Source organism: Neolamprologus brichardi, chromosome 17, assembly GCF_056152115.1.
Source record: "Neolamprologus brichardi isolate AB-2024 chromosome 17, ASM5615211v1, whole genome shotgun sequence".
Taxonomy (NCBI): domain Eukaryota; kingdom Metazoa; phylum Chordata; class Actinopteri; order Cichliformes; family Cichlidae; genus Neolamprologus; species Neolamprologus brichardi.
This window is the reverse complement of record NC_142120.1, coordinates 11,719,971-11,747,958: the sequence shown is the minus strand read 5'-3', so window position 1 is coordinate 11,747,958 and position 27,988 is coordinate 11,719,971. Positions and strand designations below refer to the sequence as shown.

General features: G+C 40.2%; 1 protein-coding gene across 2 annotated transcripts in view; it reads left to right on the top strand.

The window, feature by feature from the left end:
- Positions 1-12,997, top strand: part of chchd3a (coiled-coil-helix-coiled-coil-helix domain containing 3a) — an 81,816-nt gene extending 68,819 nt beyond the window's left edge. For both annotated transcript variants that reach the window (XM_087830804.1, XM_035908101.2), the window contains exons 8-9: positions 7,359-7,494; positions 12,320-12,997. In XM_087830804.1, coding sequence (XP_087686930.1) covers positions 7,359-7,494; positions 12,320-12,343 — 160 coding nt within the window. In that variant the 3' untranslated portion in view covers positions 12,344-12,997. The remainder of the gene's footprint in view (positions 1-7,358; positions 7,495-12,319) is intronic.
- The last annotated feature ends 14,991 nt before the right edge of the window (positions 12,998-27,988 follow it).

Below are 27,988 nucleotides of genomic sequence, written 5' to 3'. Positions count from 1 at the left end.
ACCACTGCTATCAACAGGAGTTAAAAGGGATCTCTTTCAGGCCTGCCTTCACCGTCCATCTGCATCCACGCATATCCCTTTGAGCTGCTTTTCTAGTTTTTCTTCAAACTTGTAATGTTTCTGAAATTGTGACAGATGACTGTACCTGTTTGCACATGTATCACACACCTTGTTCGGCTATTGAAGCATGCTGCGTTGGTAACTGAGATCTATGAATGTCATTTTGTTGCATGGCTCTGCGACGTTACAACAGATGGTAGTCATGGTCAATATATGTTAGTTTGAAAAATGGACCGTTTCTGTTCCTCGTACTCTCTATTGGCTTTACACATGCATATTGTATGAAAATCCAGACATCGATCTCCATACATCCCCAGCTTCCAGTCAATATGTTCTTTGCAGAATGTAGACTCAGCCGTAAATCCATCAGAATATGCCCCCTCCATGCAAATGTGCTGACTTGGGTAGTGCGAGGCATGAAAGAGGGGATTATAATAAAATGATACACACCTTAAAGAGGGAGACGGACAGTGAGAGTGGGCATGTGATATGTTCTGCTTTGTTACATGTTAAGTGGAACACATCGAGACTCTCATATTATTTCAGCATTTCAGTATTTTTTCTTCTCTCCTAAGGTGTTACTTTACATATGTGTATGAGGAGATGGCTCTTCTTTCCTTGAACTACCATTATTTCTCTGTAAATACTATTTGCGTTTTGTTTCTGTCCAGTGTCACACAGCTAGGAAAGTGTAATATAACAACCCAAGCTGGCTTCATTCTTTGTTTCACTCTTGCTTTTATCAGTGGATCAAGGCAATAGGGACTTGGATTATATATGTGTGTGTGTGTGTGTGTGTGTGTGTGTGTGTGTGTGTGTGTGTGTGTGTGTGTGTGTTGGGGGCAGGGCTGAATAAGGAGTTGTTATAGAGACCTTTAGTGCTACTGATGCCTTGAGTCAAGACCCCTATATGACTGTTTAGATTTACTGTCTCTGGAGCACAGGAGTGCAGACTTACAATCACAAACAGAGTGCAAATAATAGCCATCTGCATTTGGCTAGATATCCCGTAGAGACCTGGAGACTGAGGAGGAGAATAAAGGAGAGAGGCATAAAAGGAAGATATAGATGAAGATATAGTGAAAACGGAAGAACGAGGGAGAGTAAAAGACTTTGGGACATTTATTGGCAGTCTAGTTTTGTATCTGTTGATATTTAAGCATGCATTAAACATAGTTATTCATGGTGAGAGATGACCAAATGGTAGTACACTAGGTTAACTATGAAGGCTAATAAACCTAGATTAGTGGATACCAAATGGTACATGCCCCTGTATACCCTGAGAGTTTATGTTACTATAGGGTATTTTTGCTAAACACGGGCTAAAAATTATGAGTTAATTTACGGTGTCATTTCTTCTCCATACAAATTATATTACCTAAAAAAAAAAACTTTAAAAAACTAATGAAATTGCTGTCTGTTTGGCCAGTTGCCTGATTAATAGCAAAGGTATTAATAAAATTTATGAAAAATAAATCACCACAACTAAACATAAGCGCAGGCAATCCCCCATCTAAAGAGAAAAAACTGCCAGTACACAACATTGCAAGTTACCGGTCTTTTGGTTTCAAATGGACTGGGAGGCATCAACAGCTCTCAAACTGAGTGAGTCAGTATGAAGAAACTGGCTTATGCTAACACTGTGCTGAGCTAAAGAGGCACTAAGGATGAAACTGAACATCCAATCTGAGGGAAACTTGGTTGACCTTAAAAAGGCACTGGATCTTAAGTAGCAGCAGGTATTTTGGTTTGAAAAGTTTGAAAACCAGATAGGCTCACAAGATTAATCTAGAGGGTACGTGTGCCTGAACATTACTGTTGGCTGCCCCTCCCCAGGATCTAGACACACATAGAAATCAAACATTCAGATCCTTGCTTTCTATCTCTTTGCTCCAATTGCTTTTCGTTGACTGCTTTTCATCTGATGTGTATCTGGCTGCAGCTACATGTGGCACTGACATAGAAAAGTTGCTATCAGCACTATGCACTTGTTGCTGAAAATTTGTTCCAGCTATATAAAAGAAACAATAAATATATGTGATAAAATGTCTCACGTAGGGTAAAGTTAATACAGATGGTTCTTTTCTAAAGGATAATAACCAAAGCAGAAATTGCTTTTTTAATATACCTTAAACAAGAAAGGAAAGTTTTGATACTAGATGCAGACAGTGAGCTTTAACATTTTTTGCCCATTAGGTTTGAAACTTTAGCACTAACATTTTCTCTAAGTTTTGCTTTTCTTCTGTGAAATTCTTTTCATGTTTCACAAATATAAGGGGTCAGAGGTAGAAATAAGAAAAGTTTTGAAATTACTGGCCAAAACAACAAATACGAGTCCTCTGAAGTGATCAAAATGATTCACAGCATGCTAACCAAAACACAAATTATACATTCAGAGCAAACCAGCAATGGAAAAAATACCCACATGCCTCTGGCCTTCAGCCCTTTTTTCATTTCCATTTTACCATTTTAAAACAATTAAAAAATGGTTTGCTTTGGGTATTTGATACAGTGTCCTTGTTTACAAATGCCTTGCTCCTCAGGTTACACAGGAACTGGATGATTCATAGTTGTTTTTCGCTATTTATTTTTTAATAATAATACCCTGAGATTTCCACAGTGGAGGAATTTACTTTACAGCATTTGACTCCTGATACTTTGAACTATCTGCTCATGACTTCAACATGCCGAACCTAATGTTTTGCTTGATTTGTAGGGTATTTGATGCGGTTATTTAGTGAGGGATTTTGTTGCCAGCTGTATTTAAATACAAGCTGCAAATCAGCTCGCCTGTGACTGTGTATGAAAACTTGTGTACTTCCATAACAAGGCAGAAAATAATTTGATAATGTGAGGCCATTAACTGAGAAATAGAAGGCTTCTCTTTTCTGTTAGGTTCTCAAAATGGTATAGTGAGGAGAGAGAGTAGTTCTACATGACTACTGTGAAATATACAGGAATTACTTGGGGTCTTGATTTTATACAATTTTGAAACCTATATTCATTTTTTTCCTCATAAACACAAACCAAAAAATTATAAAGCCCTTTTTCTTCAAATTCATTAGAATAAATCCCCCCCTTCCCCACAAAATATAAGCATTCACACACTTTACTCAGTATTTAAGCACCTTTGATAGTGATCACAGCTTTGAGTCTACCTGGGAATGATACAAAAAGCGTTGCATGCCTGGATTTGGAGATAATCTGCCATTCTTCTCTGCACATCCTCTCAAGCTTTGCGATGCTGGATGTAGACTGTGGATGGACAGCCAAGTTCGGTGCTCTCCGGGGATATTGAATGGGTTCAAGTCAGGGATCTAATTGGGCCAAGTGGATTTGTGCACAGGGTCATAGTCCTGTTAGAAGGTGAACCTTTGACCCAGTCTGAGGTCCTAGGCACTCCTAAGCTGATTCTCATTAGGTTTATTTTTATACTTTCCCTTCTTCAGCTTTCCTTCAAGCCTGATCAGTCTCTAATTCTGAAAAACACCCCCACACCATGACACAAGTGCATTTATGGTTTGATTTGGGATTGTATCATTCAGGTGATTAGCAGTGCCGCTTTTCCACCAGATTTGACATTTTGATTTGAGGCTACCAGTTCTCTCGCTGTTTAATCAAATCATGACTCATGAATCATGATTTTTTTAGGCGCTTTTCCTACAATCCAGCAGGCCCACATCTGTCTTTCATTGAGCAGAGGCTTCTGACTTGCTACTCTGCCATAAAGCCCAGCTTGGCGAAGTTCTCCAGTGATGGTTATGCTCATGAAAGTTCCTTGTAGAGTCCCATCTTCCCAGTTAATCACTGGAGTTCAGCCAGAGTGACACTTCTTGATAGGTTCTTAATGATCTCTCTTAAGAAGGACACAACTCAAGACATTCCTTTGAGGAATTAAGGAGTAGGACTGCTCTTGGAAACCTTTTCTAGGATCTGTTTTTTTTAGGCAAATCTGTCTTTGAGATCTGCAGGCATTTCCTTCAATCCTGTAGCTTAGATCACGCCTTTCAATTATAACCACTTTCTACAAGATGTAGAAATATCTTTAAGATGCTCAAGGAAAATGGGAGGAACCTAAGCTATAGTTCAAGTCTCATAATAAATAGTCTGAGTGCTTTCAAAGTGATATTTTATCTTATCAGTTTTGGTTAAATTTCCTCATTAAGAATACTGAATGCATATTTATGAGGGGGGAAATGAATTTAATGGTTATTAGTGTAAGACTGACCCTGTATGAAAAATACAAAGTGGTCTGAATATTTTCTTGTTTTACTGTTTCATACATAGGTCTCACACATAGAAAGAAAGAGTGGCCTTATAATGGTTCTGGCTGTTTTTGCATCTGCTCACCTTGCTGCATAGCACTACAGCAGTTATATATTACCAAATGACATGAGGGCATTTAATGTAAAATTGAAGAGGAGGGAGGAACGGCTTTAGTGTCCCCTTATAGGCTCTGTGTGGTTAGCAGCAGGAACTTAATGTTAATCTTAATGATAGATGATAGAGGATGCAGCGTGCCGCCACAGAGTGTGTGTGACAGTGTTATTGTCTCTATGATTAACTCAACCACTGTCTCAGTCCCTTCCTCTCAGAGAGAATCAGAGAGCAAGCAAAATAGACGTACCACTATTTAGTTTCTCATCAAGCTCTTCTGCTATATTCTCCCTCCTTTCCTCTGCTGTCCTTTCTCGCTCTCTCTCAGAGGCCATTACTGGTGATAAACACTGTGGTTTGTATCAGCAGGATGCACCTGGCATTAAAGCGAATGCTTAAGAAAGTAATTAGTGGGTGTATGTGGCTGCTCTAGTCCCTGTAGATGCCCATAGGCGGTGTAATAAATGAGCACCAGGATCCATAGGAATAGGATGGCAGCGATTTCTGCTAGCACTGCTGTCATCGTTCAATACCCTGACGCAGAGCAATGGCCTTGTCATGCCTGCTAGCAAATGACTGAATTTCTCCCTGATGGATCCACAAATGCAGAAGCTTCTCTACACCCGACGGTTTAATGTTCCAGTCTGCACTGAAAGTGGTAAATGTCATGTATCTTTGAGTGTATGGACCTATAGTATGCTTGTATAAAGCAAAATGTAAAAAGTTCTTCTACCTTTTGGGAAAGATCAGTGCCACCTATGTGACTACATTCTTGATATATTAAGTATAACTAGCAGAAAGGGATGTTGGCTCTCAAAGGCTGAAAATGGGTTGAGCCACACCATGAAAAGCCACGGTCAGTCAAGATGCTCTGACTCTCAGTGAGTTATTTCTTTACTTCTTTAAAACTGTTTATCTTAGCAAGTAGGCACAGTACTGGACAATAAATAAAGTGTATTGATTATTCACACTCACGTTGACATTGTTGAATGTGTGGAGACCACTTCTCATCTCGTCACAAATTGTCATTGACCTGAACTGACAAGGACTAAAGATTTTCCTGGAACTCCTAACGAATATGACCATGCGGAGATGCACATATGTAGACATCGGTACTTCAACAGCATTCCTGCTGCATTGAACGCTGGGTAATGACCCATGCGTCCAATCCTCTGCTCTGTATCCAACAGTAGATTTCTCTCTCTAGGGGGCAAATCGTACATCTGATTCTGACTACAGGGGCTCGGATTCACCCCTCCCAATATTCCTCTGAGATCTCCAGAGTTGCTGACGGGCAAAATCTCTTTGTATTTCACACCCATGCAAGGCATGTTTAGTGAGGCAGATGGAGTGTCCTGGGCACTGATGTGAGCAAAACGATGACACCACCATTAGCATAATAGCCCTAGCTTGTGCTTGTGTCGTCATTATGGATTTTTACGAGGTGTGCGAAGAGACAGACAAAAGCAGTTAACACTGGGCAAGGCACCAGCACTGATAGGATGTCCCACTGCTTAGATTGGCTGAATGCTCCAACTCTTGCATGCATCTGTCGAAAAAAGTCCCATTTAAATGCACTGAAGTTAGGTGTAGCATCAATCACAACAAGGTAAGACTGCAGCAGTAAAACTCTCATAGGCCTCAAGGACAAATTTGTACTTGCTAATTTGAAATGATGTGTAGCTTACAAGTGACAACAAACTCTTTGTGGATGCCAAAAGATAGAATTTTCTATTGGAAGCAGTTAGCTTCCCAATTTTTTTAAGGATTAACTCATTATGAATCCATAGATAGATCCAGCAGATCCCTAAAATATGGCAGAGTGATCAATAGATTCTTCTGTGGACCTTTTATTTTGTCTTATTATTAAAAAAAAAAAAAACACTTGAAAAGTAAAGGCAATAAATACACAAGGTAATGAGGCTAGAGGAAAATAGGTAGGAAACACAGCAGGAACAAATCAGAGACAATGAGACAGGGGAAGATGAGGCACATGAAACAAGCGATTATCAAAATAAAACAGGAAGTAACTAACAAGGAAAGAACTACCAGAGACTAAAACTAAAACTCCAGGACTCAAAATATACAAAACTACAAAATCTGAGTGTAAGAACTAAAATTAGGCTTAACGACATACTAAGAAAAGAAGAGACTCAAAACTGAGATTATAAACAAAGCAGAGAATAATTAATTAATAATAAACCAAAATTAGAGTCCAATGACAAACACCACAACCAATATACCACATGTAATTGCTCATGAATTTTTCAATTAACCTGAAGCTCACTGACTTGTGGAGTCTCTCCAGACAGTAACAGATCCCCCCATTCAGGGGATTAAACTGTCACTGGATTCCCCGATTTAAAAAAACAAACCAAAAAAAACCCCTCTGGCCTCTCTGTTGGTACTTATGTTGTACAAATTGTTGTACACATTGGCATGGTCTTCACACCATGCTCTGAGGGCTGAACTGCACTTTGACCTTTTCTCCCAGCAGATACAGTAATTTTGATTCTTGCTTCAGGTGTTTTGGACTGGAACAATGGTAATAATAGAAAAGGCAAGGGTTTATTCAGCACTGCAGATTGTAGTATAGCTCAGTGTGCTCTAATAACAGTATGAACTCTCTGGAGGTAAAAACGCTCAGTTTCCTCACTCGTAATATATATTTAATACTCTTCTTTTGTTCTGAAGTTTTCTATGTCGCGTCACACATTTCGTGAACTCCTCTGGATTGCCTGTGTTAATGCTTTATATATTTATTCATTTTTTTCTTTTCACCTTTATCTTTTTCAACTTCTCTTGCGAGTTGATCCTTTCCTGTAACTCTCATCACTTGGACTGTTCCTTCCTCTCATCCTGTCTAACACCGTATTTTCCCCTATTTACACACTATTCTGTTCCCCTTTTCACCCCTGCAGGAGGTATGAGGCGTATCCGGTGTGTGCAGACCTGCAGGAACAAATCCTCACATGCTACAAAGAGAATGTGGGGAAAACCCTTCACTGCTCCAACATAGCAGCCCGTTATCTGCAGTGTGTCAACGATGCCAAACAGGTGGGTATTTGTCCTTGCTGTTTTCATTCAAACAGGACTTGTTATACTTGTTAATTCTCAATTTACTTATGAAATTAATTAGGCCACTCATGTTATACAATTGTAATTAGGGGAAAAAAGCTGTACGCTTCAACCTTTATGTACTCAGTAGGGTTGAATACTAATTATTGTTATTGTAAATATTTTAATTGCAACTGTGTTTATTTCATGGTTGATTTAAAAAAAAAAAAAGACATTTCTTGGTTTGAAGCTGGATTGTTATATAAAACATCCACAATAACTTTTCTTTCTCTTTGAAAAGAATGACAAGTTTGTGCGTGCACCCTCACAGGCAGATAATAAGTAAGTTGTTGAGCTTCCTATCCTGATAGCGTAGAGGAAGTGGAAGCTTTGTGTGGATTACAAATGAGCCTACAGCTTACGTCATTTAGCTCGTTGATGTGTATAGTAGCTACACCCCAGTGGTCATTCCCCTTTTCTAAATTAAATCATATGATGAAACACACTGGCATCCATTTACATATGCTGGCTCCTTGCTTTTAGACAGTAGAATATGATTTCCACCAGGCTACTGGCGCCTGAATAAAGCTCAGTCCAGATAGCCAGTTTAAACCTCACGGCCTATTTCCATAATACCTGCTGACACAGGCATTCCCCCCAACTGTGTATGTGTGCGTTTTAATGCAATAAGACCAAGGGAGTAGCTTCTGCTTAGTTGAATACCCTTGTCCTCTCCGTGCTCTCTTTTCTTTCATTGAGAAGTGTAAATGTTTTTTTGCCCTCTGTCTTGTGCAGTCAAAGTCTGTATGCTAATAGTAATGTCACTCAGGTTGATATTAACTTGATTCCCCGCTCTCACTTTGCAATATGCAACATCCATTGCCCCCCAAAAAAGACTAAATTTGCATTCATAGAGCTTTTCTATTAGATTTTTTTGCAATTGCATTGTTTTCCCGGAAATGGGGAAAAGTGAGTTTTGTGTCTCTCGCTCACTCTCGTGGGTATTAATATTAGATCTAAAAGTCAGATGCAGGCAGATTTTTAAGCTATATGTCATGTAAATTGCCGAATGTTTTATTCATCGCACAAACATGGACGCGTACGTGTGTTTAAGTCGAGGCTACATGTAGCCTCGTCAAGATTCAGCGAGGGTATGTTCACATTGCGAATGCTGTTATGATCTTGTAAATTGTTTGCAAGCGAACACGATATGGTAATCCGCTTGTGTTTATCACCTTGCAGCAATCACAGCGCACTCCTGTTCGTCTTTGCTTATCGGGCTAAGACTTACTTTTAAAGTCATTAGGTGCAAAAGAAACAGTTCTGTGATAAGGCTTTAAAGGAAATAATATGCGGAATTACACAGCCGACAAAATCGAGGGGAGGGAGGAACGAAGTGGGATTGATATGAGCTGATGCAGCTTCATGATTAGGATGTTTACACAGCTTTATCAGAACCGAGCAGGAAGCTCTTCTACAAACAAATGTCAAAGGACATGACTTTGACCTCTGGAGGTCACAAGATCCAAGCGTGCCCTCTAACAGACGTCTCTCATCCTTTTGCCCTCTCTCCGTCAAAGACACTCGATAGCATAGCTCAGACGGTTTTCACATGACAAAATCCCTCTCCCCTTCCTCGTCCTTTCCCTTCAGATCCGCAAATCCACCTTTAACTGCAGCGCCATGGGTGTAGATAGTGATGTAGCAGATGCCATCTTAGCAAGGATAAAAACAAAATCTGTCAAATTTTAGTTTTTGCAATACTGACCCCTCGTCTGGAGCCAGCCGAGACGGAGGCATTGTCAGCTGCCCAGCCTTTGTCACTGATAATTAGCGTTTTTATCGCCACAGTCAGTGATAACATTTAGACCCACTTTCGTTGTCTTTTGTGCCCTCTGCGCCCCGCCACCATCTCTCCTCCACTTCCTCCATCCACTATCCCTTCATCCCTAGTCACATTTCTAATGCATTCAGCACTTAACAGGTCTGATAGCAACCAGTGAGAAAGAGGCAGTCGAAGGACAGATAAAGTCTCCTTCCTTCTCCCTCTCTCTATGAACAGGAGTTTATCATCGAGTCCGATCTCTCCATCCGCTGCCTTCCTTCTCATTCCATATTCTCGCTGCATCACTGCCTTTTGCTCCCTATCTTTTCGTTCTGCACTTCATTTTTTAGACTGACCCTTCCATCTCCTTTTTGCTCTCAATGGGTAAGCTCAGCTGCTGTTTGTGGTTTCCAACTGTGCTGTGTTTTCTTATCCTTATATTAAAGGGAATGGAATGAAAAGTGGCTTCCTTATTATACAAAACATTTCAGTCAAATGCTCTTAAGTACTCTTATAATTTAATTTGTCAACACTTCGCTGTTACCTCTTGACATAGCACATGTTTTTGCTCTTAATTTAAAAGATTCTTAAGAATAAAGGCTAATGCCTGCCCTGCTGTCTCATTGTTTTGTAATTACAGTGCTAAAATGTAGTGGACGAGCAGGGATCTGTGGTTTTGACCTCCCTCACATGCACACTTGAATTTCACCATATACCTCAAATGTGTGCAGAAAGCATGCATCAATTGATGTGTGATGAAAGGGAAAGGGATCTCCACCTACACTTTAGAGTCCAAACAGCCTGCCGTGTCTAAGCGTGACCGTCAGGTTGTGACCAACATTCACAGCGTTGTGTTGAATTTGAATTCATCCCCCAGGGTGAGACTATCGACACTGAGTTTTACTGTAACACTCTGGGGCATCTGAGGGAGAACATTTGGTGCAAATAACTGAACTGTGACCATGTCATTATGCACTGAAAATGCAGGAGCTTTTTGGCAACACCAACACAGTCATCACACCCTATTCGCCAAACTTGCCAGATTTGGCTCCTGCGAGCTTGTCCCTCTTTCCCAAAATCAAGCTGAAGTGTCTTCCAGTGGATGAGGGCCAGCACGCATAACAAATGTGCATGTGCAGCTCATCAGAATCGGACTTCCTAAAGAGTGATCAAAAAATGAGAGCGGCGTAGAGTTGCAAAAGGATGACGTTGATGGGGCTGGCGACAGATTTAAATCAGATGATTGGGATTTCTGTGACTGTTAACACAGCAGGAAGCACTTGTTGTGAGTCAATGTAACTGAGGGTGAATAAATAGTACAGAATAAATAGCACTGAATGTATCTGATTTTAATTTATGTAGATCTATTCTTTCATGGTTGATAAATAATCAATTGAAAGCTACACTGTATAGTGTTCCTTTATAAAAAGTATCCTTTTCACTCTCTGTTTAAACATCACTTACACCTAGAAACAAAGTAATGTAAGGCGTTACTGTACTAAATGTATTAATTACATCTCTCTTCACTTATCCCAAAACGGTAATGGCAGATAGCTTCCTCCCTGAGTCTGGTTCTGCCAGAGGTTTCTTCCTGTTAAAAGGAAGTACTTGCTCATAGGGGGATCGTCTGATTGTTTGGGTCTTGTCTTTATTATTGTAGGGTCTTTACCGTACAATATAAAGCACCTTGAGGTGACCGTTGTTGTGATTTTGTGCTATATTTATAGAACAGAATTGAATTGAAAAGTACTGGGTCCCTACATCTCACACTACAGGAGCTGTTCAGCCATAGAAACCAATGGCCTGAAGCTCCCAGCACACAGTTTTCGTGCTGATGTTAATACATGGTCTGGCTGTGGCTCTAAACACTTCCACTTTTCACTTACAGTTGACTGTGAAATATCTAGAAGGGGAAGAAATTTCACGCACTAACTTGTTGCAACAGTGGCAAACTATTACAATAATAGACTTCAATGAGCTCTTTAGAACGTCCTTTTTTTAACAAATGCTTGTATAGGCAGACTGCAGGGCTAGGTGCTTGATTTTACACATCTGTGACAATGGCACAGGAAAGATTAAGGCCATGTCCGCGCTAATAGGTTTTCGTTTGAAAACGCATCTTTTTCTCTCCGTTTTGGCCTTTCCGTCCACACTGAGACTGCGTTTTCGGTCAAGGAAAACAGAGCGTTTTGAAAACGCTCTCCAAAGTGGATACATTTAAAAACGCAGTGTTGGCGTCGCAGTATGGCCAGCGAACCCTTTTCAAAAACAATGACACATTTTAGTCATGTGATGCAGTCATGTGACCAATTAACCTAAGATAGCGGAGGGCATTACACAGCAGTTGTTTTGTTTGCTCTCAATTTTGACAGCCCTATTAAAGATCATTTGCTTTGTTTCAGAACGTAAGTTGTAATAAGCTGGAACCATCGTGTGGTTGTTTTTTGCTTTTTGTCGTAACATGGATGATGCAGGCGTGCTAGAAGCAGCTTCTTTTATCTGTAATCATTTTATGGTTAGATCGATAGTGTGGAAAATAAACTGGGATTCTTTTGGGACACACAACCATGGATCCACAACAGTTATTAAGTTAGTCAGTGAGGAAGAAAATATATTTTCTTTATTTTGTTCTGTCTACTTGATTCCCCTCTTAAGTCCCTTGTTTCTTCTTCCTCCCCCCTCCTTACTCGTCTTCTCTTGGGCAGATTTCATCCAGTGGCATCTGCAGCAATAGGCCGGTTCAAATGGTTATTGACAGGGAGTACTGGGGATTTGTGTTTGCACTTATCACTAACATGGAATCCAGTGCCCTTGGGTCCTTTCTCTGCTTCTCAACCTCACTTCATCCTCTTGTCCTTTATTGTACTCTCAGGCCCTCCTCCCGTTGTCTCATCTCTCGTGTGCGAAATAATATTCTGTTGTCTTTTTTTCTCTTTTTGCTACTTTTGTTTGACTTTTCCATCTCTCTAATGCTCTTTTCTTTTCTGTTTTCGTCTCCAGAACAAGTTGAAGACTGGGGGATAAAGAACAGAGGGCGAGAGAGAAGGAGCAATGAAGAGTTTATTGTGGGGGATTTCTGATTATTGAGCGACTGACAGACTAAACCAGAGTGGAGGAAGAGGGGGATGAGTCAGCACCGAGAAACACACCCTCAAAAACCCAATAGAGAACCAACCCAGAAAGGAACCAGATTAGAGGCACCGAGCACAGCACCTTCAGAGAAAAACACCTTTTCCCTTCAATACTTACCTCTTCAGCACCTCTTTTACCCTGTGTCTTTCTCTCCTGTGAGCGTGTAACAGAGGAGCAGTGACACTGTCCTACATTTTGGAGAAACATCAGGTACCAGCAGGGATCAGACGGCCTGAGCTTGGCCCTCTAAAAAGGGATAATGATTGACCAGCACTGCCTCAAGAAACCAGTCATCTCTGTCCCTTGGACCCTTCTTCACACTCTCCCACTTGGAAAAATAATAAAATCTATTTTATTGATAAGTCAAATCTATTTTGTTGTTGTTGTTTTCTTGTTCCTAATGCATCGTTGCGTACACAAATGCATGTCTGTTTGCATCCGTTTACTTTGTGTGATTATTAATAATGAAACCATCTGTGTGTTGAGTATTCATCTAGACCAACACTTGTGACAATGTCTGAGCAGGAAATAAAAATACAAAATAAAGCAGAAGCTGTCGCTGAACTTTTCTCCATAAATATTCAGTTTCCACCATCTCTCTTGTGTGTGTGTGTGTGTGTTTTATGATAATTACTGTAAGCATTACCCATTTTTGATGGATGCGTGGCCCTTGTGTTGCCACAGCATTTTTGCCAAATGGAGTGAATGAGCCCAGGAGAGACAGACTGAAGCACAGGGGAAGAATTTGTCCCAGATGTTGTGCTTCATCATCTATCTTTCTCTTTTTTCTTCTTTTTCTGTCTTTTTTTTTTTTTAAATATAGCTTGTTGTGTGACTCCACTGTGCTCTAGCTATTTGGGGAAAAAACAAGCAAAAAAAGGGCATTCTTTCTTGTCTGCTTATTGTCACTCTTTTATTAATCTGCTTCTGTCTTTCTTTCTTTCTTTCTGGAGTGTCTCTTCTCCGCTCAGTCTCCCAGGTTACTGCTGCCTTGAAGGAGACTTCTCGTCCACGCTGTCTGCATCCTGCCAGACTCTCTGAGTTAGATTTACCTGCAGACAGACACCTTATGTATATGTATGAGTACGGATGGGGCTGTGCATCTTTTTATTGGCCCGTTTATTGCTGCGGTAACATTATTTTAGTGTGTGGATGTCAAAGGGACATTTTCTGGACTTGATGTGGACGCAGGGGATTGCAGAAGAGACATTATCTTAATTCTCCATCAGAAGAAGGAACTGTGTGTCAGGCAGGGTGAGACAGGCGTGGTGGGTTTGTGTGTGCGGTGTGTATGTGTGTCCGTGCAAGCATGTGATTCGTTGTGACTAATCCCCCTCTGTCAGTCAGCTGTCCTTTTGCTTTTTGACTTTTGGAGTCTCAAAGGGGTTAGGGGTTGACTTCTATTATACAGCGGCTATGTGTGTTGGAGGGGTTTTCTAAAGGTTGGGGATAATGGGTATTGGAGTTCGTGGCAGATGTTCCTTCACAGAAAAAGACTAAGCCCATTCCCCCACCCTCCATCACCCCCAACCCACTTGTTTTTCACTGACACAAGCTGCATGACTCCCTGTTGGACCAAGTACCTTACAGCCAAGGGTAAGTGATTTAAGAGTGAATTCCATCTGTAATAAGATTATACGCACTCTACGATAATTAGAAGATGATTAGAATCATTAGGGCTAAACACCGGGCTTTTCTTTCTCTATTTCAACAACCTGTTTAAGGTGTAAAGTGACTAAAATTGCCCCGTATAGTTTGTTGCTGTTCTTTATAGTACCAAATTGTGTATATTAAGAACATTTAGCTTCTTTAGTGGGATGCATTAGAACCACAAGCCATTCAAAATGAATGTCCTGATATATTAGCAGTGTTGGGGAATAACGGAATACATGTACCGCCGTTACGTATTTAAAATACAAAATATGAGTAACTGTATTCCGTTACAGTTACCGTTTAAAAAGGTGGTATTTAGAATACAGTTACTTTGTTGAAATAAATGGATTACACGGCAGTACTTCCCTGTTTCATATTGTGGCGGGTCAGGCCTGTTTGGTTTTGTTTGACAGCTACGTTCTGTTGTTCCAGGTGGCAACGTTACGGTTGCCATGGTTAAAGGGTGACGCTCTCTCTGCGTGTTTCCTGGGTGAGAGAGCGCCTGTTGTTGTGCTAAGCTAATAGGCAGAATGCTACAGGTATAGCTCTAAAGAATGTAGCATCATAGGCAGTGTAGTCCGTGCTGCAGGGAGAATGGACTGCCATACCTGTTATGTGTCTGTGAGCGAGGGAGGGAGAAAAAAGAAAAGTACGAGCTGTCATCGAGCAAAAACGGGAGCTGGAAGCATGTAAATATAATAATAACCACTGCAGCCAAGAAGAGTGCCTGACGAGCCCAGTTGTAAGTAAGCTATTAAGACTCAACTGTACACCGTGTTCGTGTTTTCCTCCAAAAACAATAAGTTCCGTTGGAGCAGCCTTTCAACGCCTCTCTCTGTCTCTCGCTGGCAGAGTTGACCCAGACAACAAAGTAAAGCTAGTTTTCGGCTATGAGCCCGACACAGAACCCACCGTATTAGCCAGAGGTCCCTTTACTACGGTTCGGAGCCGCGGACCTTCAGTAACAGTAATAAATCACAGCAATAGTACATTCATGTAGTTGTAAACAGCATGATAATATATTAAGTAATCCAAAGTATTCAGAATACGTTACTCTCATTTGAGTAACGTAACGGAATACGTTACAGAATACATTTCGGGGCATGTATTCTGTAATCTGTAATGGAATACATTTTAAAAGTAAACTTCCCAACACTGTATATTAGATGGGATTTATATACATCCCTTCTGATTATCTATTACCAGAGAAATGCTTAGATGTTAGCAAGTATTTTCAAAGGTTAAATATAGAAATGAATAATAGGGGAGTGAGCTGAAAAGGTTTTACTGCAATTTCAACAAGTGTGACTGAGATGTCCTTGAGAACCAAGCTGCTCTTTAATAGTGAAGGGAGGCTGTGTGGTGGCAGGAGACAGTGTTGAATCTGGGGTCAGAGTTCAGGATGAGTGCTGGAGGTAGCGACAAAGGCATTATAGCCAAAGGTACATTTAAACTGCCAATCATTCTGTTCTCTTTTTGCACAAAAAAAACATCATGTTACAAAATAAACCGACACACAGCACACGTCTCTTTTCCGGAGGTCTGTTAAATGTGTGGCGCCGGAGCTGTCACGTTGATGTTTTCATTTGATCTGCTCTTGGTTGATTTTGGCAGCGGGGGATTGATTCTTTAAGACAAATTTCTCTCTGATCAAGATGGAAAAACAAGTTACAAATCATATTTACAAAAAAAAAGGAAGTCTGCTACTAGTTTGGTAGTTTGCCGCAAACAATTTATAGCTGAATCGTGGATCATTAAACAAATCGAAAATATTTCCAAACTTGATTCCAAAACTTGCAGTTTCATATCACTCGTTAAAGAAACCGAATTGAATCCATTTCCATTTTAGTCGTGTTATATCTCTTTGGTGTCACCGGTACTTCGGTGGGGGGGTGGGGGCAACCCAGCTGCCATATGGCGACAGGCAGGGTGCGGTCTGGACAGGTCGCCAGTTTGGCATTGATTCATAATTAAGTCCTCTGCCAGCCTCTGATAACATCATCAGTGTTTACAGATGAGTGTTTTTTTCTATTGTTTTAATTTTGTAGATAAAACATTTGTTGGGAGACCTCTTGAGGGTCACCATGCATGCTGCCACACACACACGCACACAGGGCTTGTCTGTTTTGTTATTGGCCGCTGATTTGACACAAATGGAAGATGGTAGGAGAGTGTCCTTTGCTCGTAAGTGCTGTAATGGTTCTCAAGCTGAGACTGAGCCTGCATACAAACATCCAAAGGCATGTTTTAGCCATCCTGTGTAACATAGCATTTCAAAAAGGAGTGAACTGCCGTTTATTTTTAACTAATGATCCATGTCAGGTCACTTTTATAGGTAGCACATCAAAATTTATCTTTGCAGTGAAATTATTATTATCAGCAGCTAACCTAACAAGTATGGGTACCTGGGGATAACTCTTGCTTGACAGAATGTGGTACATAGTTTAAAATCCAGCTATTTATTCTCAATCTTAGGGTGGGACCAGTGTCAGTCACCGGCTACCAAGAACTCAAAAAAAGTTGGCCTTACCTTTAATAACCGTGAACTGTATGTCTGTAGCCATCATAATGGAAGCTATGACTGAAAGAAATGGATTCATACTTATAAAAATGCCACATACCAATACTAATATACAAAAAAATGAATGTTTTCATGATTTGAAACATAGAAAAAATACAGCTTTTTCAGCCAAATGTGAGCTTCAGACTAGTAAGTCCATTTAAAGATCTTCACTGTTTGTTTGGATGCTTTTGATTTTTTTTCTTTATCACCAAGATATTTAAACTACATCAAAAATGCTATGATACTTCGGGCATAGTTTGTCATCGGTCTAGTTTCCTCTACATGGCTCTCCATTCCATATTCCTAAAAGATTTAGCCCAAGTGTACAACCAGGTCCTTCACTTCTTGTTCCTCTGGATAACAGAGTTTGGTGATGTCGCGGCCGACCAGTGCTGACAGTTTCTGTGTAGTTTTCCAGCACTTCTGTCACAATTTTGTGCAGGAAGACGTTGAAAAGTGTCAGGGATAGAAGGCAACCCTGATGCACTCCAAATGAGGTCCAGAATCATTATGCGGAGGAGATGTTGACAAGTACTGTCCTATTAGTGTTGCTGTGCTGCTGCTTGATGTTTCTAAAGCTTTTTGACTCTTGTTATACTTCTGCGTGGTGGACCAAAGAGCTACACAACACACCCTGTCAAATGCCTTAAAAAAAACTACACAGAAAAACATGATCAAGGTGTTCTTCATGTTCCCGCTACTTTTTCTTCTCTCAGGCCCACTTATTCTTCAGTAAAGCCAAATAAGTGACACATCCTTTTCTTCTTCTTCTTTCAGACGCTTCCTTTAGGGGTGTCCACAGTGTATCAAATGCCGCCATCTCACCCTATCCTTTAGATCCTCTTCTGTAACACCATCATTATCACTCACTAATGATCCTATTTTTTTTAAATAAAGTCTCTTAAAATGTATTACAGGTATTTCACTCTTTACATGCTGTTTTTACTATACCAGCTGCTATCAGTATAGCTTTTAGCATATCTTTAGTGGAATCCATCTCGGTTTGAACTCAGAATGTTTGTCACTGCCACCAGCACCACTTCCTGCATTGGTTGGCATGAAGTGATTAGGATAAAGCTAAAATTGAATTTCAGTGCTTTTATGATATTTCAGTCCTAGATTGCCTCTGTCCTCTAAAGAAACAGTCTTGGGGGGCAAAAAAGCACCAGAAAGCATTCAGCTCTGCAATACAAAAACATCCTCTACCATGTTGACTAATCGCATTTGATTTAATGACCTTCACTGAAGAAAAATGCATCTCACTTTAAAGTTTCCCCCACACTTGCTCTCCAGCTCTTCTCCTCTTGTGCGTCTGTGCGCTGTGCGGCAACTCCCCCATCCCAGTGTTTGTATTCACTCCACTTTTTTTGTTCTTTTCCTCGTCTCACCCTGCTCTTTTCCTTACTTTTCTCTCCCTCGCTTCTTTCTCTCTCTCTCTTCTAACTCATCAAGGATATTGAAGAATAGGCTGGCAGCCTGAGGGGCGGATCTGTTGGCGGTGATTGGCTCTCCTCGCTTGCCAATGAGGTGTGAAGCGTCTGCCATACTGCTGTAACTCTTCTCTGAGGGCCGCCCTCGCCTTCTTTTGCGTTCCACACACACAGTTGAGCACAATATGCTTTAAATAGATACAAGCGCTTGACAAATTCATTCATCCAGACAAATTAAAAACCCAACAGAAGACACCGCGGAAATGTGTTTATGGTTACATCTAGACGGCGTACCTCATTCTGTTTGGACTTCAGGAAAAGTAAAGACACACATACACACACACAAACAAAGAAATGTTCTTGGTTGCCAGCGATGCCAGTGGGGCCTGCAGATGAGAGCAGACCATCATATACTCCATTCTAGTAATGGGCAGGCAGATGGCAGGCTGCTCTGTAGCCTCTGCTTAGGCTGATGGCTCTATTCATCAGGCAGCTACGCCCTCCCTGCAGCCCTGCGCTGGGCTACAATTTATGGAGCATTCCCTCCCTCAAACTCCTCTCTGCTATTCTCTCTTGCTCTTATTTATTTGTTCTTTTTTGTTTTAGTCCGTACCTCTGCTGTTTCCCACAAGTCTGTGCTGTCTGTCTGCTTGGCGCCATAAAAGACTTTTTCATTCCAGCTAGAACTTCTACTGCTTGGGGAATGAGTTATTGGCTCATTGTTGGAAAATGATGCTACCTTCTAGTCTTTTTTTTTTTGTCAGTCTAAAGTTTTGGTCATGTAAACACTTTTTGGAGACAGAGCTGCTTGATGGCAGATAGTCTCTTTGGAGTTAGTCAAACTTTTTGAGCCAAAGCCTGTTTACTGCAGGGCAAATAATCCAACTTGGGGGGGTAAACAGGAAATCCCAAAGCAGTGCACTTGCATTTTAGCTACCTTACTGAAACTTGAATTCATACCACTATCTGCAGCTCTGGACATTAAAGATTGAGGTTGCCAACACCTCTAAAGCTATATGAATTTTAAGATTATCAGCAGAAAAATGTAAATCCATCTTTTAATGTGATCAACATGTATCAAGAGACGCTCCTCTTGTCTTGCCAGAGGTCAGTTTGGCTCTGCTTATTTTCTAAATTGGTAACCGTTTAGTTACCAATTTAGTTACCAACAAGTGCATAATGTTAGTTAAAGTAACTTTAAGTATAAATCTCAGGCTTGTTGTTCTGGTGTGGAGATAAAGAATTATCTGTTGAATAAGTGATAGTGATGGTGTGATGGATAGCTGTGAATGTACGAAGGGTAGCCTAGCTACGTCCACACTAATGGACATTTTCTCTCCGTTTTGACCTCCTGTCCACACGGCGCTTTCCTCAAGGAAAAACGCAGCGTTTTGAAAACGCTCTCGAAAACGAAAACATTTCAAAACGGAGCTATCCCGTCGCAGTGTGGACACTCGGAAATGCAGACTTTCTAAAACGATGAGCATTTTAGTCATGTGATGCAGTCATGTTACCAATTAAACAAAGATAGCGGAGGGCATCATACAGCAGTTGGTTTGATTGCTCTTAATTTTGACAGCCCTAAAAAAGATTAATATCAGTTTATACATGCTCCAGATAGCTTTTCTTCAAATTCTTTAATTCTCACTCGCTTTTGCGCATGCGCAGGACTGGAACGCACAACTCTGAAAACGACTGAAAACGCTAGTGTAGACGCGGAGCGTTTTCAGACGAAAACACCGTTTTCAAATATACCCAGGCTAGTGTGGGAGAGTCAAGGCTAGTGACTCTCAGTCCCCTGCACAAGAGACAAAGAAAGTGCTAATGAGACACTGAGTAGGACAGTAGGAGCACCTAGGGATGAGGATGACCTTAAAGGCACACACTGGAATGTACACTGTAACAGAATAATAAATCAATCAAACTACTTGAAAATATATAAATTGCATTGGAAATTGAATTCTTTCCTACATGCATATTGTGGAGCCCTCTGTCACTCTCTCTCTCTATGAGAGGCTATGAATCAGGTTTTATGTTCGAAGCTTTCTGTAGCAGAAGTGTGAAATATTATGCTTTTATAGTGCTACGCAAAAGTCTTGAACCACCCTTCATTTCTTTGTATTTGGCTTTGAAAAGGGAAATAGATGCAGCGATCTATTGAAACCTGTGCAAACATGAATAGAAATGTATATATTTAAGGCAAAAACAGTTTATACAATCCCTTTTTAAGGATACACTGCACACAATAGCGAGATATGCCAAGTTTTTTTTGCTAATAGCTCTTTGGGAATCACCTTGTTAGTTCAAAAATACTGTTTGTCAAACTGTAAACTTTGACTATTTGGGGTTTTTTTCTAGATTGAGCTAAAGAACACAGTATAATAATCCAATTTGAAATTTGTAGAACAACACTTGAGTTAAGTGCCTTTTTATGCTTAAATGAGTCATAGGGTAAACAACAAACACACAAAATATGAAAATTATCAGGTACAAGGACTGGTCTGAAAATGAATCCAAAAGTGGCCAATGACCAAAGCAGAACTTATGCCTTTGATAGAACTTTGATAGACTATTGCTTGACCACTTTGGACAAAGTCTGGCTCATTCTAAACAAATATAAAGAAATTAGAAGTGATTTCAACAACCTGTTATTTGACAAGTATTTTGTCTTGATGCATTCTCAATCATCCAGGTAAGTAAAGCTCCAAAAGTTGATTCTGTTCATCTGGACTGAAAACGCTACGTCCAGATGAACAGAATCTACTTTTGGAGTTTGACGAGTATTATTTAATGACTGTTCATCCTAGTATAACTGCATATAATTGTTGTATTACATTCAAAAAGTCATCAAACATTATGGAGATGCTGTTTTGGTGACTGAAATTGGCTAACAGTGATCAATTACACCTGCCTTTGTCGGCCCACCCGGTCCGTCATTTTAAGCCTTAACCTTAAAGCCTTAAAGCCTCAAGTAGCCATTTGAGGAACTGCAGGAACTGAAGCACAGTAAGTTGGTCACTTTTGTTTGGCAGCATTACAATAGCAGGTCCTACACAGTTATTTGCAGCACTGCCGATGGTAAAGCTTCTACACCTGGGAAGATTAAAAGACTATAACTGGGGAAAAAATTAAGACCTTAGCAAAAAAAATGAAAAATACTAGCTGACTTGCTGAAATCTATTGCTACATTGTGTGCATTATGATAATATACCACAACATCATATGTTAATGACCAAATTGTAATGCCATAAAAACTGCCCAAGTATATAAGAGCTGCAGGATAAGTAATTGCCATGAATTCATTAATTAATACAAACTGAACAGAGAAAAGGCCTAAAAAACATTTCCAGAAGCAATAAGTTAGTCTCATGTGAATGGTAGAGAGTCACTACATGTTAGAGAATGCCATAAGCCAGTGGCCACTAAACCTGTTACATGGCCCCGCATAAGCCTATCCATCCGTGACCTGCAAGAAGCCAGTTTAGACTAATCCCCACAACTGTAAAAAATGTTTTCTCACCCTTCAGAAGAGGATTTAAATTACTTTACACTTACAACTTGTGCTGCGCCTTGGCTGCAATGTGGTGTGCAGCTGGTGCCTGGAGCGTTAATTTTGTCCTCAGGCCCAAGTCACTGGGGTTACTGGGGCCCGTTTATATACAGTGTGCCCACATTGTCCCTCCTGATGAGAACTACACATGCACAGACGGAAATGTACTCTGCAGTTGTCCTCCTTTTGCCACGTGAAGTGCTTCAACACATGAACGCATGCAGTTAAGGTTAAACACACACACACACTTGTTCACACAAATACAGGTGCGCGCACACAAACATGCCGAGCACACACACAGTCATTTATTATTGACAATGACCATAGCTCTTGCACATGCACACTCTCATATTGGGAGCAGAGGGCTGGAGGGCAAACCGAGATATTGCACATTTATACACATTCATACCCTCAGATACACTAAAGCATGCTTTGTGTTTTATACCTCATTGTCCCAGCTGTGGAAAGTGCCTCGAGGCATTCACAACGCAGACGTACGCTCTGACATGATTATCTCCTTTTAATGTTGGTGATTGGGTCATACTGGGATTGGTGGCACTGTGGAGTCATTATCACAAACACACAACATGTGTACAATCCAGAGGACACTATTGCATAATCAGCACTATGCATGAATCCATCTGGGTGTAGTTGCAGTTTGCCACTAAAGCGAGATGCTGTATTGGCTGATGTGTGTGCTGATATATATACATGCATGTCTGTCGATAAGTAGTGATGGCATACAACTTCTTACCAGACCATTTACTCAGCAAATTGAGCAAGTTTAAGGCAAAATAAATGCTCACATTTTGAAATATAAATTTAAAATGTTTTACTACTAAAGTTATTAGAAAATTCAGCATTACCTGACAAGTAGTGGAAGAAATGTTATATTCCTTTAGTAAAGTAGCAAAACAACAGAACAACATCATGTAAATACTTAACTACACATAACATTGAATTATTGGCAAACTGAACATAAGGTAATCAAAAGCAAAAGCATTTATTCTGCAGAAAAATGTTCCCTACCTGTGCTGTACGGATCAATATCGCTGCGGTGTTGGCAACACAGCTGTTTAAATTTCATTCAACAAAGTGATTTCTCAGAGATGCTAATCTGCAAGTGCTGGTACAATCTGCACCTGTTCAACTTTCCTGTTTCGAGTGAACATGAGTAATCTCCTCTCCGTTATCAAGGTTTTCACTGCTAACATGCTAAAGGTGTTTAAAAAACACATCTCCACACTGCACTATAACTTCACATATGTTGGACACATATGGTGCTTACTAAGAGAAAATGCATTGGTTACAGAGATAATGCACAATGTGTTTTGTTTTTGTTTTTTTAAAAATTGCTAATACCTATTCTGTACTCACAATGCACAGATACTACCTGATCTCAGAGCAGTCAAAGCAGAGCCCATGGCAGAATGTTAATCTCTCATCAAGCTCCCGTTAAAGACAAGAGGTTCATCCACAATGTGCATGTGCAAACAATCACAGAAATCTGCTTGCCTCTCACCCAACTCACGCTTTTATTAAAGGGGTACAACCACACCCATCAAAACTTTGCTCCCTATGGATTCCAGTGGAAATTAACTCAAGCAGAGTCAAACCTGTTTCCACAGACAATTTCAGAATCCATCCACAAGATAGACAAATATTAAAAAGCATTTGTCTCCTTCCTGATTTCTTATAAAAAAAGTTATCCAAACCTACTTAGCCCTACTTATCTGGTGCTGTTGTGATGATCTGGGGCTGCTCTGCTGCTTCAGGATCTGAATGATTTTCTGTGTTAGGTAGAAACATAAATTCTGCTCTCTAACTGAAAACCCTAAAAGAAAATATCTAGCCATTAGTCCATGCTCTGAACCTCAAGTACACTTGGGTTATGCAGCAGGACAATCATCCGAATCAAGCCCACCTCTGATTGACTATAAAAAAACAGAAGGAGAAGAAAAAGAAAGTTTTATAGAGGGCTAGTCAATCTGAATCTGATTAAGGTGCTTTGGAATTACCTTAAACAGGCAATTGATCCTCAAAAACCCTCCAGTATGGCTGAATTAAGACAATTTTGCAAAGAAAAGTGGGCCAAAATTCTTTTACAGCAATGTGAAAGTCAGCTCATTGCTCATTGTCAGTTTTTGTAAACGCTTGACAGCAGTTCTTCCTGTTAAGTGTGGCACAACAAGGTATTGGATCTAGTAGGCAATTATTTTTTTCATATAGAGCCACGTAGATCTGATAGCTTTTTCCCCCTTAATAAATGAAATAATTAAATTAAAAACTGTATTTTGTAATTAATCACGTTATTTGTTATTGGAAAATACTTTGTATGGGTGCAAACAGGCAAAAAACTTTATGCCAGAACATGTTTAAAATAGAAGGAGAGAAATCCATTTCACTTTGGTATGTTTTAGTTAAGATCTATTTTTAGATTTCAATGGGCAATCACTGTTTGCCTTGCTTGCCCTGAGAAAGTTGTCAAATGTGTTGTTTAATCTTTTTTAGTACTCATGCTGGTCTGCAACCTCCTGTGCATTTACATAATTAAACATTAGATGACCACTTTTGAGGTAAATTCCTATTTTTTTGGTCATGTTTAGGGAAATGAAAATATTTTAAAAATTGCTGTAGTGCTTTCAGTACAACAGGGTTTTTTATGTTTGATTTTCTGGTTATATTGCATTAAAACCACTTAAAGCATTTCCATAATAATGGTTAAATTTATAATCTACATTTTGGTTGAAAGTCTTTACAACATATAAAACAAATAAAAGGACAAAAATGCCCCACAGTCACACCCTTTTCTCAGCAGCTCCCGCATCACATCTTGCAGAGTCAATGGAGTGAGGCGTCCTGTTTGTCGACTAATCAAAGGCCCTTTCATGGCAAAGACTGATGGCTTAATTAGGTCTGCTAATGTTAATCACACTTAAATATTTATAAGGCGGAATTCTTTTGTTAAGCCTTGACCTTTCTGTGGAGTTCATTGACATGGTTATTACTGCTGGTGGTGCTACCATGTTTCTCTTAAATATAACCATAGCACTTGCCCTTGGGCCATTATTGATTTTGATGGAGCAGACATGGTGCTGTGTTAACGCTTTGTCTGAATGACTTTGGTTTATCAAGCTGCGTTTTACCCTGGAGGTGTGTGTGTTTGTATGTGTATGTGTGTTTGTGTGAGTGTGTATGCATGCGTGCATGTGTGTTGGAGCAGCCCGAGGGGGCCATGGACAATATCTTATCAACGAGGGGTGCTCATTGTGTTTAAGTGGAAGTGAAGATAACAGAAATGGGTTCATAAACACTAAAGGATGTTTCTCAGCTTGCCTTAGCTCAGCACTTTGACTGAACATAACGATTAAAACGAAACTGTTATTTGTAACACAGTCACACAAAGCGCTGACCATCATTTTATGACCTCAGGGCCGAATTTATTCAGATTAGTTTGAGGCCACCACAACTGTGGAGAAAAGGCTGATGGAAATTGAAAATTCTGTGGGTCATCTATTAACAATGAGTAAAATTTATAAACACAGAGATACCGTTTGTATTTCGTGCTATGTCTGTTTGGTGTGTGTCTGTGTGTTGGTGTGCAATGATGTAAAGCCTTATGACACTTATATGAATTATTCTTAAAATATTAAAAAAAGATCTCCTTTGTACTACACTCTCTCTGTTCTTAGAAGCACCTCCATCTTGCAGAACCTCCTGCAGCTATTAGTTAAGAAACACTTTTTTATGTTAAATAACGGTGTAATTAACAGTAACGCAAAGCTTATAAAACCACATTTTATGATTCAATGAAATATGAAATGTGGTGTATGCTGTACAGTGCAGCGTGGAATGCCCAGACCTCTACACTGGAGAGACCAAACAGCCACCTCCACAGGACAAGTCTCAGCGGTCTATCTGCATCTTAAGGATAAAGGACACTCTTTCGAGGATGCCAATGTTCACATTTTGGACAGAGAGGACAGATGGTTTGAAAGAGGAGTGAAAGAAGCCATCTATGTCCACTGTGAGCGACCATCTTTGAACAGAGGCGGTGGTTTACGACACCAACTCTCTGCCATCTATAATCCAGTTTTGAGATCCCTTCCTAGACGCCTTAACGCCCGCTCACATCCTGGGCCATCTGACCTCAGGAATTCGCATGATAAGGTGGGGCCAGGTTTCACAATGAACTCACCCGAAACTCTGGCTGATTGGGACCCACACCCAGTTCCACACCTTGGCTCAGGCGATTAGAGGATTATCAGGGGGTCCTTTTGTCCCTCTGTGGGGGGATACTCCCACTGGGTTTATATCTGGGACTCTCCACCATTTGACCTTAGAACTGAAGAAGCTTCTCAGATGAGAGGTCTTCAAGTAACTTAAAGGAGTCCAGACGCTTTTCTTTGCAAGCTCCTTTGACTACGATGACCTGGATGACTGAGAACCTTCACAGACCACAATTTTGTGGTTCTGAAAGTAAATGCAAGCCAAAATAATTTCTACACCTATCGATTGTTAATTACGACATGACAACAGTCAGGTGTCAAAAGAGGGTTTGTGCTGGCCTTAAATATGTCCCCAAACTTTTCCCCCCCAACATTTGCAAATAGCCAGAGGCATAAGGTTCCATTAACTCTGAACAAACCCAACACAGATGATAACAGCCTTCTTTCCTGATGCACACCTAAACTATCTGAAGCATCAGTTGCAATACAGATGCATTTCTTTATTATTTGTATTCTGCATCACCCAGTTAATTTGGTTCTTCAAGATACCCACTATTAGATGTATACTAATAATATGGGGTTATAAACATCTTCAGCTCCAAGGGAATTTATTGTGGTTTGGAATATTTAATGAAAACCATTAATCATTCATTGTTATTTTCTCAATTGAATATGTTCACAGAGTGAGTGCCTGCATGAACTTTTTGTATTCTGCTTAAGTACCTCTTAGCCTCCTCGAGTTCAGTTTTTACCAGCATTGGTGCACTGCCCAAGGTGCTCAGCTCATTTCATCAGGTCTATTGTTTTGTTTGTGGACAAAACAGCCTGTTCTGCACTATAGATATGGATGAAGTCTAAAATATTGTCCTGAAAAATACTGCAAGATTTTTTTTTGCCTGATGACAAAATTCTGAATGCTTGGAGTATATTATAAGTTCTGTGTTATCCATACACCTTTCCTCATTGTTCTTGAAATAACACACATATCAAAGTTGTGTTATTTACAAAAAAGAATGGCCTTGGACAGCAAGACTGGCTTAGTAATGACTTAAAAGAGGGGGTTAGATTTCATCATAAACCTGTTATTATTCATCATTTTCTTCAGACTGGGCAACTCCATCTGTTTCTTTTTTGTATCATTTTAATTCACTGACATTTAGATAAGCTATCTGTCATATCTATCTTCCCCTGAATTTAAATATGGCATGCAAATTAGGTCTTGACTTTTTCTAGATTACCTTACATGAAAACATTAGTAACTTCAGCTTAAATTTTGTTTGCATTTGAAGTATCTGAAGACTGGTGACTGGTTTAACTTTTAAACTACTTTCTGCCAAATCAGCTCCAGTCCTCCTCAGCATTGATTCAACAAGTCGAACTCTACTAGAGGGATAAACACCCATTCTGGTGATGGTGATGGAAAGCTGTCTAACTCTTGCGGCCCTAAAGGCCATAGGACATGACTGGCATCATGTTCATACTTAAACCCTTGGAAGAGACTACCATCAGGGATAGAAATAATGAACCAAAACAATTTAGTATCAATTAGCAGTGACCTTCCCTTTTAAGGCAGTTATTATCAAACTTTTTTCAGGCCTTCCACATCAGAGGGCAAAAAAAATATGGCATACATTTTTCATGTGCGTTTGATTTTTTTCATTCTATCAATCATTAACGAGTCTGTGAAGGTTTTCAGTCATCCAGGTCATCACAGTCTAAGGAGCTTGGAAAGAAAAGCATCTGGACTTCATTAAGTTGCTTGAAGACGTTTCACTTCATATCTAAGAAGCTTCTTTAGTTCTAAAGTCAAATGGTGGAGAGTCCCAGATTTAAGCCCTATGGGACTGTCCCCCCAAGAGGGACATGGACCCCCCAATGATCCTTTACCTAATCACATGAGCCAATGTGTGAAAATGGGCGTAGGTTGCAATCAGCCAAGGTTTCGGGTGAGCTCATTGTGAAACCTAACCCCACCCCATCATGTGATTTCCTGAGGCCAAAAGGCCCAAGATGTGAGTGGGCGTTAAGGCATCTGGGAAGAGATCTCAAAACTGGTATATATGGCAGACAATTGGAGTCGTAAGCCACCGCCGCTGTTCAAAGATAGTTGTC